Source organism: Daphnia magna, linkage group LG5 (assembly GCF_020631705.1).
Source record: "Daphnia magna isolate NIES linkage group LG5, ASM2063170v1.1, whole genome shotgun sequence".
NCBI lineage: Eukaryota > Metazoa > Arthropoda > Branchiopoda > Diplostraca > Daphniidae > Daphnia > Daphnia magna.
Genome location: NC_059186.1, coordinates 10303552 through 10322205, shown reverse-complemented (window position 1 = coordinate 10322205; position 18654 = coordinate 10303552). Strand labels below are relative to the sequence as shown.

Genomic DNA, 18654 nt, shown 5'->3' with positions numbered 1-18654 from the left:
AAATACAAAAAAACTATAAATTAGGTGAATGGGTGCAAGAGACATGAATCGAACAAAGATTGATCTTAAACGAAATTCCCTGGTACTTCCACACTCATTCATCAGCCCAATTTTTTTATGGCCCATTCGGTCTGCCAGGAGACAAACGCATAAATCGACGCCGTTAAAAAATTCAATCATGTCGAGGAAAACCCAATTGTAATATGACAAAGTGCTATCACTTACTGTATTACTTTCCGATATAATAGTTATTTAGTAGGATCGATGTAATGGTGGAATCAAGTGCGACAGATGATTTCTAAAAACCAAAGCCTTTAAGGCTATATTTCTGTTGCCGTAATAATGCGATTGTCAAGCTTTTGTCGTTTAAAAAATGTTTAAATGTTCAGTTTAGTTTGCAAAAAAAAGAATTAAATCAACAGCAATGCGCTGAATGATATGGCCAGAATCGATGGTAGTACCATACTAGCTTTACTAGGTGTGGCTTTAGGATCCTTCCATAAGGTCAAGTTCATGGAAGGAATTAAACTACATTGTTGTCTCTCGTTATTGCTGTCGACGTGAAACATGTGTAAAGAAAAATAAATGAGATTATGTCGTTACGTGACTATTAAAAAAAAGCTTCACCTTGTCGCAATCGGAGCTCGGAATGCTTTTGGCTGCATGGTGTTTACGTCTCCATTGTTATTGTCGCACAAAATACGAGCCAAACTAGTCTTCCTGATCTCGTCCAATTGGCCTACATATGCCCAAAACAACCGTTAACGAGTATAATCTAAGAAGCGTTGAAAGCGACACACACACGTAAGCAGTAGTTATGTTTGTATATACGTACCGATTATCAGTGAACCGGGCTGGTTACCAACATCGTAGAAGAAACGGTCATTGTTCTTGGTGACGGCAAATTGCCTGGCCACGATGCAGAGTCCAGTAGGACCCAGAAGAGATCCATTTACAGGACGAGAAGATTCAGCTAAACATCCAATGTACAAGTCTATGTCGTCGACAGACTCGTAAGCAGTTTTCAAACTGTCAATTGTCTACATGATTTTAATACATTCGATTAAAAGATGAAGGTACAAAGTAGTCAGATAATAATTATAGAAACAATACCGTTTGGTCGATTTCGTTGGCCAAGTCTTCAAAGTTCGTGGCTTTGGGTAAACCGCAAAACACACGAACGGTGTTGTAATCCGGAATTCCGTGCTCTCTGCCACGTTGGACGTTTAACGCCACCAAATCCATTCCGTAAGCTTTCGACCCCCTACATTTCTCTCGTCGTTACTTTGATTAACATTCTCTATTAATCAGAAGACAAAACTCACTTGAACAGGTAGTTGGTCAACTGGGAAGTGTACTCGGGGTTGATGGCGAGCGGCATTTGTTTCGTCAAACCTCGGGTGGCATTGGCGATAAATCCAGGCTCAGACAATTTGGAAGCGTCGAAGAAGTAATTACTTAACGTAAAAGTTTGATCCTGCACTGCTACATCATTGGAGTCATAAAGGCTATTTAAATGACGAAAAAAAAATTTAACAAAATTTGAACGACATTTAAAACTATTTAAATCCAAATACACCAAATTTCCCTGCACTTGGGAATGACCAACGCGAAAGACGGCGGCTGCAAATTCGTTCCATACCGACGGATCTCCTGCAGTTGCTGCATCGTATTGAGCGTACGTTCCCACTGCGGCTGGAGTTAACTTATAGTCCCGCATGGCCTGCTCGCCTGTTGTATGGAATTTCGTGTGTAAACATTAAGTACTCTTACAAACTCAAAAGCTTGTAACGAAAAATAATCAGCATGTTGACATACCCAACATGGCAGGCAAGTATTCAGTGTAGGTAATGTGCTGCAGTTGAGCAATAACGATACGTCGAGTCTCCTGAAAAATGACCTCATCACTCCATAGAGGATTAAGTTGTGACAACGCTCTAGCGATGCGGTTATGTTCGCGCATCATCAGAGTGTGTACAGTGGCCAATTGAGGATTCTCCTGAGCCCTAACGTCACCTGACCGAAAATAAAGATTCAATTATTCAAAAAATACAGAAATAATTTGATAAAAGTTACCAGCGTAATAGCAAGTAGCATCTGAGCAGCTAGGCCTGACAGGTAACAGTTCCATGCCACCACTAGTCGAGTTTTTAAGTTCACCACCTCGGCCAAGTCGTAGACTGTCCAATTCAGATGACGAGCTGCCATAAATCATCGAGCCGTCCAACCAATGAGTGATGCCATTCAACTATAACCAAAATATAAACATTGAATAAATCATTTTTGTGAACGTTTAAGAGCGTCTACCTGTTCGGCATGTCCGAGTGAGCAACTATAGTCAGCGCCGATTTGAGTACGGACAAATGTCATGCAAGTTTGGCCGTATTGCTGGTAGAAACTATCATCCGCAGGAATATCAATCGGAAGGCAAAATGGGTGCAAGTATTCCGGATTGAGTGGCTGGCCACTGGTAACATTGCAACATTGAGGTGTCTTACCGTCAGCTACTCACATAAAATATAAATTAACTTTAAATATTCGCTATCAAATCAGCAAACAAAGTAACCTGAAGTAAACGAAGATGCTTTGGTGATATCATGAGTAATAAATTGCCCCCAAGTCATGAGCATTAAAGTGAAATCGTTTGCGGTCGTTGCGCCCAGTTTGATGAACGAAGTGCTGATAAACCTCGGACTTTTAAGCGGAGTAGGGCCAGAAGAATCCCTCGGTTCAAAAACTCCTATACAACAACATGTAAGATTGAATCCGATCATTATCTACTGTCAAAAGCGCTCGATCAATTCATCACGGAGCACGGCTTGTTTGCCATTTTTATACAAAAAACACGAACCGTCAGCATAGGCGTCGGGCAGGGCTCGTTGAAAGGGCGTGTTCGCTTTGCCCCAGTCGGGACGCGCTTGATTGTTGCAAGAACCGTCGATAATTCGGTACTTGATGGAATCGGCTGGCGGACAGGTGATAGACTCAGGGCAGGAATTTTTCAGCAGCGTGTTGTCTAATGACAATAGAGGTAGGGCACGCCTAGCCTCGTCTGCGCTCCAATTCAATCTATTTACACATGTAGAAACACATCAAGGTTATACTAACACAAATCGATTTATCACTTCTGTTTGTTTTCTTCACATTTGTTTGAAAGGTCTTCCGGGGGATGAACCCATGTTGAAATGGGTTGTTATTTTGAAAACATGACAATTTAAAATAACACGTTTTCTTCTATTTTCGCTATGCTTGTAATTGATTACTTGTTTTTCCTTATCTTCGATTACGTACAAACATCACGATTCTATTACAGAGCACAATAGCCAACACGAGAATTGCGTATAATAAATGTTAACATGTAACGAAATCGAGTACGTACTTGTTTTTCAAACGAGTTGATGCTGCTAGAATTCGTGCTGCGTTCAGGGCGGTATTCTGTTGTTGTTCCGAACCGGCCACCATCCGCGAATGAAGATGAGCCGAAGTTCCGCGATCGACCGTTAGTCCTTCAGCAAACAACCGACGTTCCAGTTCCAACATGGACTCCACCTGCGCCAAACCTTGGTTGACTGCGTCGTGTAGGTCATCAACTGGAACTTCATCCTGAATGCGTGAATAGTAAACAACGCCTTCATTTTTCTTTTTCCCAATTGGAGGGTGTCAGCTAATAAATGTTGAAGGGCATTAAAAAATAATAATAATTCGAAAAATTACCGAAAAAACAAAAGTGAAAACTAATATTTGGACAATGACAAAGAGACAAAGTACTTTCGCCATTGTAATAATAACAAAGAACTGCGTTGCGTGCACGATCGTCGTGTGAACGCGTCTATTCACCAAATGCTGGACGCGTTTGTTCAGTATGCAGTGGTCATAGAAACAAGAAAAAAAAAATGTAACAAGGTGGTCACTTGTAATATAACGATAAGACACACTTGATAGGCGAGGCACACAGGTGCGCAGCAATGTTAAGATAACAATGAGTAATGAGCTACCTTTTTCTTCTAATATTTCCTGTAGAGTATTGTCGTTATATGTCCGATATTTCGATTGCAAAGGTGCAACAGACGTGCTGCTGCATCATCGCGGGTGTAGGTATGACACTTTGATGTGTGTCAGACAGATGCTGAGTGTACAACTGTAAGAAATCGAATAGAGGTCGTACCCTATAATACAACTGTCACGCCACGTGTTGGAAACGGTAACCAAACAACATTCGAGAAAGACGAAAAAAGAAAAAGACAATGGGTAAGGGTAACAAACCAAAAGGTTTTTCTCGAAGCGAAACGAAACGGTGGAAGAGGAGAGGAAACTAATTAGGGATTCTTTATTGTCCCAATGCCCTTTAGAAATTCTTGGAAAAATCAACCGGCTTTTGCCCTTGCCTTTAATGAAGGTCACACGGTATTGGCTAATGGATTTTAAAAATTTGATAACATAAATGAATTTGAGTTTCACGTGAATACGATCAAAAGATGTCCACGGTTCAGTTGAACTAGCTCACACATTAATAAGGAAAGCTTAGAAAAATCAGTAATCGAAATGGAGTTTCGGCACACGCACTGACCTGGTCGCATTTTCTTAAAAGTTACATGGTAAATCCCTTCAAGTTATGTAAATCCGTAGTCAACTGATAATGACGTGGCGCCAGCAATAAATCAGATAAAATACAAATGATATTTGTACATACAATGACGCACTTGCCGTCAAAGAAATTCAGCTAATAGTTAAAGCCACACCTATATTCATCGTCGCTAGGATGTCTAGACTTAAATAGGAATACTGCTAAAGATATAATGAAATGAACCTTATATTGTACAAGCAAGCTCTTAATCCAGCCATAAGGAAACATCTGTGTAGATTAAGAACACCAAGTATTTTGAAACCTTGTTATACATAATACAATCATAATCTTGGCTGAAGGGGAAAATATTTAACCTTCTTTTCTTACTTATTTTTCCAATCTTTCGCGTTGTAAATTGCTGCCAGTTAACGATGGACTGTGCGCACCTGTGCGAGACTTCGTCATTTTCCTATGAGATACGTTAAACAAATACCGACGTTCATAAAATATAAGCCGATACTATAGAGCTACATAGATATACATTCACTAGGATAAATTCTTTCAATCAGAGCTTATGTAATCTACACGAATATGGTTTAAGCTCTCCACATTTTTCGGATAAGACGTCTTTACAGCTAACTTTGATATCACAAATAAACATGCGTTTCAAATGATTTCAAGTAAAACAGTGAACGCCATTCAATTGAAACAAACGAATTCCATTGCAAAAAAATGGCGTGAAAAACACCATCCATAATTCATTATTTGCTTTTTTGTTCCTTTATTCCTGCAAAGTCTGTCCACGAGTCGATACTGCTGTCTGTTACAATTTAGACATATATATAATGTCGGCCATGATTGAACAAGACAGCAACTAGGCTTAGGGAAGTGACCACACGCATGCGGGAAGAATACAAAAGGGGTGACAGTCAGCAACATCCCTCCGCACATAATAGCCAGATCCCGGAGTTTACAAGCGCACGTGACTTAGATACAATGCGCGATGGATATCTATCCTCTATATCCTGCGATCCGGCTGGACGGGGAAAAAAAAGAAGTCATTGATGACACGGCGGTTTTAGCTCACGTCAGCAGCACAGCCGCCCTGATGCGGACGGAGCCCCCGATTGATCAGAAGAAAGGTCACATTCACACCTTGATTCATCCGTGAAAATAACGAGATTCCGACACGTCAGCGTCTTTTGCGTCCAATCCCTTTTTTTTTTACGGTCTTTGTTCGACCAATCAATTGTATTTCTCTTTAGAAGCAAATGTTAGTTAAACGTGATGTGTTATTCAATATCCTTTGAATGCCCCCTTTCTGCATTGAAGAACATTAGTCATAATAAAGAGCCATTTTTATTTTATGGAGATTTGTGACAAAAAGGCTATACGCCTACCGAGGCTATTTTCTGCAGCATCTTCGCAGTCATTGCCTTTTTTTCGGAAAATAATTTTTATGAATGTTCACAGTCGTATGTGTTATCGTAATCAACGATTGAGTCAGTATGAAATAAGACGAGTGGTTGTTGGAAAGTTCAGAGGTTTGCCAGTCAGCCATAAATCGTTTGGCCATAAAAGACGTTCACAGTCCAAGAGTTCTATTCTACTTTGCATAATACGTTTGTAATGGAGAAGAGTTATTCACTTAATCAAGTCGTAAATACAATGACTGAGCTTAAATGAAATCGGATTCGTTTTCACTCTCTATACATCTTCGGCTGGTGATCAAAATTAATTATCAATCAGTTTGTATTAATCGAACAGTAGATTATTAAACGTCAGTGCCATCTATGAAGTATAACATTGGTTGTTTATGTAACAGACTGTTCCGATTTTAAACAGACCTGATAAAATTCTATTTACGTCAGAGTTTTAATCGGGTATAGTTGTGCCAACAAGCTGAAAAATATTTCAAATAGTTTTGATCAAATAGCAGCGGTTATATTATTTGATTCATTTTGTTTTTGTTATAAATGTGCATGTGACGTGCGATTCTATTTATTTTTTTACGATAACAATCAGAGGATTAAACGAGATTGGGACCCTTGCGAAAGGTTGTCTGACGTTATTAGCCTTATCCCACGGTTACTAATCAGTTTCAAGTCAACAGCTTTTGGCTTTTCGCACACGAGGCAACTGACGATCTTCTGTTTGCCGTTGATACGATATTTTTATTACACAAGTAAAAATAAAAACTTTCGTTTATCAAAGTCCGGTAGTGTCATGCGGGCATTTTCTTTACTTTGTGTGTGGGAACAATCACACCTGCGACACACACCAATAAAACATCTAAGACGCCCTACCCCCCTCCTATACATGACGGTGTTACTCTGTCGGATTGGACGTTCCTATCAGCAAGTCAACACGAGACGAGTCTCACGCAAACGATTGTTACCCTCACGACAAGTGATACATTCACGAACAAAAAAAGTTACATGACTTGGCTCTTTTTCTTTAACTGGTGACTGCGTGTGTGTCGTCAGGATCCATCGATAATTCAGCACGCCAATCAAATGAAAATTGTTTACAGATAAAGAGATGGAATCTTAATCCTATCTAACTGTCGACTTTGTTTTTTAACGCTCTGCGTGTTTATTTGTCAGATTGTCCCCGCACGAGGGTATTATCATCCGCCAACAGTCGGATGTCGTTATATTGTTGATACCCAAAAAAAGGGCGGAGATGATGCAAGTGCCATGCCATAAAACGCATCCACAGGAGGTGCAAAGGATGTGCGGGAGTACAGTGAGGCAAGAGATACGTGTGTTGGGGGTAGCTTTGAAAACGAGCTATAACCATCATTTCACTCAGTCGCCAGCACATCAAAAGGGCGCTTGCTAATACCTATATAACGCCTGGCGGAACTGCTATTATGGCTTCGTTATACGATGTCCATAAAAACTAAAAAAAAAAAAAAATGCAATTTTTATTTCTTTTAAAAGCGATATCCATTATATACGCCCGCTATAACAGTTACATTGCCTACTGCTGACACTGACACAATTGCTGACGCTTTAGGCTATATAGATTTGCCGGATTTTCGTGGTTGCCTAAACCCTTTCCATTTTCAATCATACACTACATATACATCGTATATATGACACAGATTCAAAACGTTTGAAGCGCGGTGGGCTGATCGTTCCAGCGGAAGAGTTACTCATATCCATGACGGAATGGTTGGACATGCTGCGCAGACAGAGAACTTTTTGTGTTCGGTCCTGCACACGCCACGTGCACCGGGTTGTATTTAATAGCTATCGGCGGTCAGCAATATTCAGGAGCCTCTTCAGAAGTCAATGTTGACATGGAATGCGTGTCATCAGATTGTCGAGCCAATATATCATAGTCCCTTCATATACGATTTTGCGGTACGATGCCATGGGCCATACTGCGGGCTCTTCGACATTGTGTAGACGGTATAAAGAATAATTTTTTTTTTTATTTAAAGGAGGGATAGATTTTTCTTATCACATTTTACCTTTTGCTAGCGGGGGAGAGGAGGCTGATGATTGACCGAACAAAATACCAGGGCATTTATGTATAGAGAGCCTAAATAGAAAGTACAGTCTGCCCTGTAATAATATTACCACGCCCACACAGTGTCGACATGTAGTAGCCCCCTCTTTTTCTCCCGCACGAAGGTAAAGGCAGTTCGACACTGTACCATTTCTTTACAAAAAAATTAAAAAAGGTCGGATAAGGAAAACACAATTTTCCTCCTTCTTTTTGCGGTGGGAGAATATCGTGTTCTCCATCTCTATATCGCATTGATTAAATAAATCCTTTTGCTTAACCATATCTGTGAAGGAAGAAAAATCCAAAACGTACGGAAGAAGAATAAAAATGCGAGAGATAAATCAGATTAGACTCGATGAAGCAAGCACGTCGCTTGTCCTTCTGCTCCGCAGTAGTTCTTTTTTTCTCTTCCGGAATAACTACGTATATTGAATGATGATGGTATACACATGTTGTCATAGAAACCTTTCTTTTTGGCATCGAAAGATATTTTCTATTCGAGATTTTTCAATTTCTCTGCAAACAGAGAAAAAATAAATAAAAATGCGACAAAAAAAAGTTTAAGAGCCAATGAATGTTTTTAATTATATTCAAAATAGTTGAAGAAAAAGAGCAGAGAAATAAAAAAAAAAATTCGATGCCGACAAGCGCCTTGAAATAGAAAAACTTTGGCTTCTTCTTTGCTGATGTTGCAAAAAAAAAAAAAAAATGGCAACTTGACAACCCATCGGCGCGCGAAGATTCTTCTGTTTTCAAACGCAGCGCACAGCAAGAGGCCAAACAGTATCGTAATGCACTATTTAAAAAAAGGAAAAACCATCTTTACATACACAGCACTCTCTTCACATACGCAATATGCATTTATCTAGCGAGCCGAGAATAAAAAAAAAAAAATCTATTCTTCTCTCACCCTCGTGTACATAAAAGAATTGTCAACTATTTCTTTTGCCTTGATCCGTTTCAATTTATTTTTAGGAACGGGGGACAAAACCAAACATTTCGACTGGCTAAGAAAGCTCTACACACACACAGACACACTCCTGTGTGAAGCACCCCATCATCCTTATGTTGAGAATGTTAGTATATCTAAAACGACGCGGCTGCTAGTGGCGGGACTCTGCGGGAATGCCCGGATTTGTTTTTTTTTAAGGGTCTTTTTCTTACACTTACAGTTGACATGACGCTACTATAGGATCGCGTGTGAAACGAAATCAGGCAAAAAAAAAAAAGGATTTAAGTAGTTCGTTCTGTTTGCGAGAGAGGCTATGCATACAACCATTTAAAGTGCGCTACTTCTATACGGCTCCGCAAAAAGGCGTCAGCATTCAACCGTATTGTTGTGTGTAATCATGCATTTCAAATAACAAACGCGCTTATTTATTCCTTTTTAAAACACGGCTTAAAGAAGTAAATGCCTGAAAGTGTACAATCGTAACAGATGCTGAAAAAACCTATTTACTTCACTCCCGGAGTTGTATATATGTACAGGTCTCTTTGCAAGTCGAATTCCAATCTTCAAGTTGAAAGGACGCCAGAATAAAAAAAAGGAAAAGACACTATTGTATACTATTTTCTATTTAGGACTTGTATTATAGAGCCTATCCCTATATAAATTGGAATATAGGCCATGCTGTGTATAGTAAAGACTATGCGGATATATAGTTAGGAGAGTTCCCCTTATAATAACCCACACGAAATCTCCTTTTGCGTGAGACTCTGTGGGGTTCACGCCCTTGATTGAATCGATAAGCCATCGGCTTGTTGTGTGTCTCAACTGAATTGAGATTTATCTCTATTGGGAAGCCTTTTTTCTCGGGTACTCGAACTCAACGGATGATGGGGCTATAGATAAATAAGGACAATGCCACCTAGTGATTGAAACCTCCTCAGTCGTGAATTTATTTGTGTGTTAAGACTTCTTCCCCGAGACCCCCATTCAGCAAACAAAGGCAACTCCTTTGTATTGTGGAAGGGGGAAAAAAAAATGAGAAACTCCAGCTTCCGTGACCTCCCCCGGCCATGAAAAGTTTTTGACAAGTCGTCTAATGTTTGCTGGATTCCTATTGATACGGTTGGAGAAACTTTAAAACTATACTGTGAAAAAGCAATATCAGGCAAGAAAAAAAAAAATACAGAGTTTCAACTTGTGTTTGTAGGCGACCGGTTCATTGGGTCATCCATGACTGATGTCACTTTATATTGCAGCCGACCGATTTATGAGCTGACTTGCAGTTCCATTCAGCTGTGTATATTAAGATATGTACGAGCAACTTGACTGTTTCTTTTGATCCTCTTTTAATGACCCACAGCTATATACTCGAAATTCTGTTTCAACTTCTCTTTTTTCAGAGCAACCCAATCGTGTAAACACACTCTCAGTTTCAATCAAACAGACGCCGTGTATGTTTCTATTGATCCTACGCTTGATTAATTTTCAAGTCGATACAACTGAACAGCGTCGCAGTTTCGACCGATTTTGTGATCATACATGTTTATTACACAGCAATGAAGTCAGCCATTTTGGAACAAACCACATTACTTTTGTAAATGTTTGATACAACGACCCTATAGGTCTGATGAATTGAGGGACTCCAATGAGCAAATTCTCTTTCATGAATCTCCCCCATACGCAAAAGGATTCGGGAATGTCTTGAAATCCGCACTGTTTTATGCACATCAATGCGTTTACCGCCAATTCTATTTAACGGTATTAAAATATATCCCCGGATTGGCTTACATCAACTTTGATAACGTCGTTATTGGCTGCATTTATTATTCATGGATGTTTCTCAGGATGAGAGGGGGATACTATGAAAGAACCGAGTTAAACAGAGTTTGGAAAGAGAGAGAGAGAGAGAGATAGAACTAGCTGGGGGCAAAAAGGGGTTCCTCTTTAATATATATCTATGTGGCTAGATTATGCAGAAAAGGAGTCCTTTACAGCGGACAGAAGGAACCAGTCGAGCTGTATAGAATCCATCTGCGTATTCCTCCCTCTTTTGCTTCCCTCGCCATATAGAAAAGAAAAGGAGACACATAACTCGATCAAATCCAATCAAGGTTGGGCTAGACGAAGAGAGACAGGGAATTGAAGAAGAAAAAGAGCTGCGCTGCACAGTAAACTTGGGTAAAAGTATCAGCATTTTCGTTCGATTGATTCGACTGGGATCTACTTTTTCAAGCAAAGCTAATGCGAGGCATTCGTAACGAACGGCGAGTCGCACACAAGAAAATAGCACAAATCGAATTTTGCGGTCGAGACTTTTAAATTTACTTCCGTCTTTTACAAGAACATTGTAGTTTAAGTGCACTGGCAGTTGGTTGCGCAACAACAAGAATTTTAAAATCTATTTTTCATTAATTAAAGACAAATGGTGTAAACGGACACCTGCTTTTAAGATGCGACTCGTACGCTAAATGGCACCGAAGGACATAATCAACGCACGCGACTTGTTTTTACAAACTAGGTGTGTACACCAGTTGGTATTTCAAGTTTGAATGCGGAAAAGAACTTGAGATCGCTTACGGATCGTGACCATTTCTAATACCCCCCTTGTTTTTCCTCTAATATGAACCAATAGACTATGACGTCAATGGCACCTGAAGCAGCGTGCTTAATCTTTCCGTCTGGCATAGAAAAACAGGCAGGGTTGGGGTAACCTACCTAAAAAAAAAGGGCGTAACAGACAGGACCTGGAAAGTTCTGTCTAAATGTATCAAATAAGGTAACTTAATTTTCTGTTAACTAAATAAAAGGCCTAAACATCATTTGCACGGTATACTTGTTCAGATTTACAAAGGTAAGCTATTAGTTATTATTTGAATTAAAAAAATTTGAATATTAATCCTATCGCACATTAGCATTTATCGTTTCTCCTGCAGACGATAATATAGATCCTATTTTACATAGCCGGAAAGGCTAGCGATTTTTTTGTTATACGACAGCAAAGAAGAAAAGACCAAGTTCGTCGAGTCCGTGTTGCGGATACGTCCCCCCACCCCTCCATCCTCAAACTTAAAAAAAAAAAAAAGTAAAATACCCTGAAAGAGAAATCAGACAAGGCAAAAAAGAGAGATGGGAAAAGAGAGATAGACGACTTGAGACATCGAGCGAAGACCGTGATCGAAAATTGGAGTGACTTGACGGAGCGGCAACGAAGAGGCTAAGAGAGGATTTCCGACCGAAAAAAGGGAGAAGAGTCCTTCCATCAGTTCGCCTTTATAAACTGTCACGACATGTACGTGGATATATGGCAACTGGAGAAAATAGAAAAGGCTATATATGCACCCTGGCGAGCCAGTAATTATCAATTTGTCTCGACAACACGCGGACCGGTCGGAAATTCGATTGAGCGCTAGCGTCTTCGTATCATTAAGCGTATACGCCATATAGAAAAGAGCCCAGTAGCCTATTTTTTTCGTGAGAGCTCCATCATCAGCGCAATATATCCAAGGGCCTTAACTTGAGGGGGAGGATTATAAGCATCACTTGCATAGATATAGAAGTGAATGCAATTTATCCATCTATATATGATAGGCGTGAAAAGGAGATGGATAATAGAGGCTAAAATAGAAACATAATGGCTTCACGCTCGCCTTATCCCGCAATTACCGTCGTATACGTAGACTTAAAGCAGCACTTGTCCCTTATTCGAATCAGCTTTCTGCTAAGAAAAAAAAAAAAGGAATCGGCATTAGGACGAGGAAAAAGAAAAAGAAAATGGCGATCAAAGAACTGATTGAAAAGCAAAAAAAAAGAGCTGAAAACTATTTTTTTGTCAATCCTTCCATCCGTGATTGATTCCTTCTTTTTCCCGCATATAGAAGAAGAGCCCCCGCTTCGGATTTCGCATCATCATTTCCTTGATCCATCAAGTACCTTGTAGAGCGAGCTCTTTTTTTTTTCTCTCTGCCTGACACACAATTCAAAAACTCTTTTCGCTGAGCTTCTTATATGATGAGAGACTTTTGCCATCCTGCAAGCCAGCGCATCTATATAATAGACATCCTTTTATTTCGTCCCTCATCTTCAGTTTTTGTTTGTTGTCTCTTTACAATTTCTACCCTCCTTTAGTTCCACCCTTATACTTTGTGGGTGAAGTTCAGGGCACTGGTCTGAAAGAATTAGACTTCTATATAGGCGATGTGTTTTATAAGGGCGCGGTTATTCCAAACGCACAAGCGTTACATGTCCGTGTTTACCGCACGCCGGGCGTGATGTCAATCCGATCCCACGGAGATCACGTATTTTATTCTTTTTTTTTCTCCCTTATATTATGTGATATTGATGTCTATGTTGGTCATGATGGACATGGGGCTCATCTAGGCGTATATAGATATACAGCTTTTGCTTTGATTCATATCAACCCGTCGTCACATTCGATAATATCAAAATGTTGGACGTGTCAGTTTTTGAATCACGCGCCCGTTGATCGCATTATCGACCGGCTCAAGAAATGTATCTAGTTTTTCTTGATAGAGTTTATAGTCAGTTGCGAGTGTCACACACTGAAAATGCATCACATCGTCACGAACGCAGGTATTTGATCGGCTTGAGTCTCTTACGTATTATCAATACAACCATTAAAGATTATTGGCTAACTTTCGTATTTCATCCTGTTCAAATATTTTAATTGTATAAAAAAAAATTGCCGTAAAATTTAATATTATTATAATCAAATGCATCTACGTAAACGACGTGGGCATTCAATTCCTACAGCTCGAGTTCCAAGAACAACGGCAGTGGTACGGGAGGTCCGGGTTCGAATCCCGCCAAAGTTTTCAAAATTTTTATTCTATACAATTTAAAACTATTTCGTTACAGGTGTAGTGGAAGACTAATTCGTGGGCATTAACACTTGGGGACTACTTTCCTCACGTTAGATTGGGACTTTTTGAATTCGCTACGTCGTGCATTTGGTGCTACCATCATCATTACAATCAACGGAATCTCCTTTGCTCTTTTTTCTTTTGTTCCAGTGAGCTGCATTTACACACAAAAGACTTTCTACACAAAAAAAGAATTCCCCTTGCCCAATTCACATTCTGTCCGTCTTGCATGTAGACAAAATCTAATGCCCGGTAGCCTGTCCCGTAACTCGATGGTTGCCACCCTTTTTATTTCCAAAAAAAAAACAAGAGAACTCAAAGTCGCTTCCTATTTGTTGATTCGTTCGTTTTTTGTTGCTGTACTCAGCTATAAGCAGCGCAAGAGACAAGTTTTTATTTGGTTCTATATATACAGGCTTGTTAAGTCAGTTATAACCTAGCTCGACTATGTTCCTATACTCTTCCTCGTTCTATTCTCAATCCGATTGTGTGTTGCCGGCTCGAATCGTGACGTCGTCCCTTCGTCCAAACAAACAAGAGCTGCTCCAGCCTCACAAAGCCCTCGAGTTTGATATAACCAAACAGCTTTTTTTTTTCATTAAGAAACAAAAATTAACAAAACAAAAGTGAAGAAAAAAAAAGGATGAAGAGGAGCACGAAGAACGTTTGTTATTTCCATAAGAAATATGGAAGTTTCCGGTTTGTTTTCTTTCTCGTTCCTCTCCACTTTTTTTTTACAGATGTAACTTTTTGGTGGGCTTGTTATCGTTTTGAAACGTTCTTCGTGCTCCGCTATAGATACCGCTGGGCTAGATCATTTCTCATCTGCTCTACATAATACAGCGGAATGTCGTCCTCGTTCATCCTCGCTTTTTAAGTCCAAACATTGAAAAATATTAAAAGATTTTTGCCGTGTGTACAAGATGATGACTGAGAGAAGCGGACGGCCAACAATCCATCACGACGGGCTATAATAATATATAGATAAATTTTGAAAAAAAAACGAGCCGTGACATCTGCCGCTGTACAACCTCCCATGTTGTTCTTCTTTCGGATATAACAAGTGATTCATCACGCACCCGCAGCAGTGTCCGACACCTTGGGTATACGATGGTTTGCCCCGCCCGAGATGTTGCCCATCACGATGGCAAGCGCATTATACAGTGCATAATGAACGAAAAAGAAAAGAAAATTGGAATCGATCCTGCGCCCTTGCATATTTAGGCCGACGGAAAAATAAGAAGAGATGCCGCTAAGAATTCGAAAGCATGTCCGTTCGAGCGGACGATGATGCTCAATCTCATTACTGATACAGGGTGGGGTGGCGGATGCGACAACGTACAGGAGATGAAGAGGATCTATAGATGAAGGGAGGGATGTCAAGTTGGATTGATAATATATTCACAACAACCATTTTTCTTTTTAAATAAATAAATATAAAGTCTTGATTTATTCATCGATTCCAACGCTTCACTCATTTTTTCAAAGTAAATCTCGGTGTCTATAAAAAAGGATTTGAATCTCGTTCAGTGTAAACTGAAATCGATGAAGGATAGATTAAAGAGTTAAGGTTGACGGCTTGAAAAAAAAAAAATGAAATAAATACTGTATTCTGTTTGATGCGGTATAACGAGCCATTACACTCGCGTTCGTGCGAACTTTTCGGCTGTTGCCCTTCCCTTCCCCCACGCGCAAGCTGCTGTGCATATTACGCTTCTCATTATCTGACGCATATACAGAATATATCGTCAGCTGAGTCAGCCATAACGGGAGATTGCAAAAAGGGAAAAGCAAATAATAAAAACGGAAATTGGAAAATCTTCAGACAAAACGAACAAATTTAAATAAGAAAAGCCGAAATCCTATTAAATCAATAAAAGGATACATCACACGCAAGAAATTCAATCAACTTTAGATTCTTCTTTTTTTCTAATCCCAATGAAGAAATGAAAAACAATTTCTTTTGATGTGTTCCATTGGGGAACCATACGGGGAAGAGAATAAATAAATAAAATTTATTGCATCTCAGGAGTCAATTTGGAAAAAAAAAAAAAAGGAAAATCGCAATCTATTTAGATTTCCAAAACAGAAGCCAAACACACACCCCGCAGCAATAAAACACCAGCGTCGAGGCGACGGCCATCGACTACGACGATGTTCTTCGGAAAAAAAAAGGGAGCCTGCGGCCTTTTTGCCGCTCTTGTAATATATGAATCAGGAAATGAAGTTTTTGCGTGAGTGAGATAGACAAAAGGATAACAAAGAGATGAAGCTAATAACGAATAAAAAAACAAAACAGCTGCTAGATGTTGCCGCGCTCCAAAAGCGAACCAAAATCAAATGAAAAAAAAGGGGGAACGAAAGAGAAATGATTTAACAAAACAAATAAATATGTATCACGAAACGAAAAAAAAATGAAAAAAATATAATAAACGCCATATATAGAAAAGAATGAGATAATGCCACCACCGCGACTGCTGTTGCTCCTATTTAGATTCTCCTTCCGACCGCCGGGCGCTCTCAGGTCCCCACCCTTTTCTTTTCTGCATCTGTATCATCATGAATATGGAGGCAAAGTCGCTTTCGGCATAAAGATCCTCGCACACCACCTGCGACCATCCCCATAACGACTTGATTCAGAGGCGGATGCTCCCCTCGTCTTTTTCTCCCTCTTAAACAAAAAACTATACGCCGCATCCGCAAAAAAAAAATGGGGCGGCGGAATTGTGTGTGTACTGAGCTCGAAGTCACCGCCACACACAACGTCATCTTCGGTGAAGCTGCATATAGCTGAACACGACATCGAACTTTAATCCGACGGTTTGACGCACTCGGGAAGTCGCTGTCGTTATTCTTTTTGCCTCCTTCGGGGGTGTATAGCAGACACGACGGAAGGATTTCCGTCTCGTGCTGTATTAGCGTATATAGACTGTAAGCAGCAAGTCCCGCGGGATAACACAAAAAGAAGAAAAAATAAGGAAAATAAACGTGTACATAGTGTAACCGGGAATGTTCAAATTCAAGTTAAGTTTTTTTTTATTTTGTTTGTTTTGAAAATAAATTTTCGGATCCCACCATCCCAATTAAAACTTGGTTGTACACCGGGAAAAAAAGCGGAGTAATTAAGCGATTAAACTGCCGAAACAAAAAAACAAAACAAAAAAATTCATAGTTTCTAATCTCCATATCAACGCTGATGTATGTGCTAAACAAGAGTCAACGTTAATTGTAAGGGTCTCCAAGTTAGTTAAATGTTATAGCATGTCTGAAAGGACGGTGAGATGGCTGACAAAGTTCATCAAACGACACGATTCAACGCAAAATAGCTACCACTGAAATAAGCCAAACGTGCAAGCTTCGAAAAATAAAACTAAAACAGTAAATATCTCAATCCATGCCACTTACCCTTTCTCGTTGTTTGAGCTGCTCAGGTGGGCCTGGTGTTGTCTTCTCCAAAGTGTAGAAACTCGTCGACAGATTGCTTCCCCACGCCTGTCAGCACAGCAACAATTAAACCCACTGCCATCTCGACGGAATGGCTCGAAGAGATGCGGCCACCTTGACGGGAGACACTGATGTGAGGTGACGTCATGCAAAATGGCAATTTTCCGGTTTCACAGGTGCCAAATCATGAAATTGATTTTCAAGATAAATTATTCAATATTTCCGATATTATGCCCTAAATAATTCAATTGATTTTATTTCGTTGGCAAAAAAATGTCAATTGTACCAAATACGTAAGTATCAGATCTGATTAATGTTTTCAATATTGCACTTTGCATTAGATAAATCTGTCAACCATGACGTGGATCAAAAGCCTTCTCGAAGGTTGGTGTCGGTCACAAGTCACCCGCCGTCCATCTGTAGATCTCGTTTTAGTTTCGGAGAACTAAATTATTCGTAAATATCTTGACAACCGTCCTGTCCAATTAATTTACGTGCAAGAGCACACAAAAGATACAATCAATCAAGTTGATTGTTGGAATGGCAATCCAAAAAGACATAATGTATCACATCAGCAACGAAACAAACCAAGTTCCTCGAAGCCCAATTCAGTCACGAGGCATGGGTTGAGAATACCAGTTCAGAGACAAAGTAAAATATCGTGGCGTCTTCATGGCCCGAATGGTCTCTTCGAAATGCAACTGGTAATTCTAAACAGTGAACTCTAACAATGTGTTTAACGTCCATCATAATTTGTACAACAATATAGTTCAAAATTATGACATCCCTCACTTATTGCTGCTTAAGTTTCGAGTTGATTGCCACCTCACTTTCAGGGAGATATTTGATTGATATTTCATTTTTTCTTGTAGAATGCAGTACCTCTACTATTCGACATACTTGGCATGGGGAAGTACTAGGACATGACGAATGATATCGTTACACATTGAAGGGTATTGAAATTCGAAATATCCTCGAATACTGAGCCACATGTCGAGATAGTTTGGTAAGTCGAAAATTAAAGCAAATTTACTTGTACATCATGCTCCCATCGAAATAGTTTGCATCATTATTGTACGCATGACCTACGTAAAATTCAAAACAAATTTACATACAAAAATGTTTTTACTCGACTCGCATAGACTTCTCAATGACGCCTAAAGTTCATTTTGTAAACGACAAAGATTTTACTGAGAAACTGGTTATTGCGGATTGAATTTATAAGGATAGCAATCTTCGCCCACATGTTGTTGCGTGCTTTATCCCTGTCGCCATGATCTAGGCTTTTCGAAACATAT

The 18654-nt window shown here is 39.7% G+C and overlaps 1 protein-coding gene across 1 annotated transcript; it reads right to left on the bottom strand.

Annotated features, from left to right (window-relative positions):
- Window positions 1-196: 196 nt before the first annotated feature.
- LOC116923172 (peroxidase) lies at window positions 197-3862 on the bottom strand. The gene is made up of 13 exons (XM_032929647.2): window positions 3715-3862; window positions 3380-3603; window positions 2852-3069; window positions 2567-2740; window positions 2308-2504; window positions 2077-2248; window positions 1819-2016; window positions 1578-1731; window positions 1326-1508; window positions 1114-1264; window positions 836-1040; window positions 628-739; window positions 197-552 (listed from the first exon to the last, which is right to left on the bottom strand). The coding sequence occupies exons 1-13, from the start codon at window positions 3775-3777 to the stop codon at window positions 411-413; spliced, it is 2193 nt and encodes a 730-aa protein (XP_032785538.2). The 5' UTR covers window positions 3778-3862; the 3' UTR covers window positions 197-410.
- Between the last annotated feature and the right edge of the window lie 14792 nt (window positions 3863-18654).

Excerpts from the sequence above, each read along its gene's own strand:
- LOC116923172 (XM_032929647.2), bottom strand. The coding sequence starts at position 3,777 with ATGGCGAAAGTACTTTGTCTCTTTGTCATTGTCCAAATATTAGTTTTC. Across the intron at positions 3,070-3,379 it reads TCAACTCGTTTGAAAAACAA|ATTGAATTGGAGCGCAGACG; the intron begins GTACGTACTCGA and ends ATGTGTAAATAG. Across the intron at positions 740-835 it reads GCCCGGTTCACTGATAATCG|GCCAATTGGACGAGATCAGG; the intron begins GTACGTATATAC and ends GGGCATATGTAG.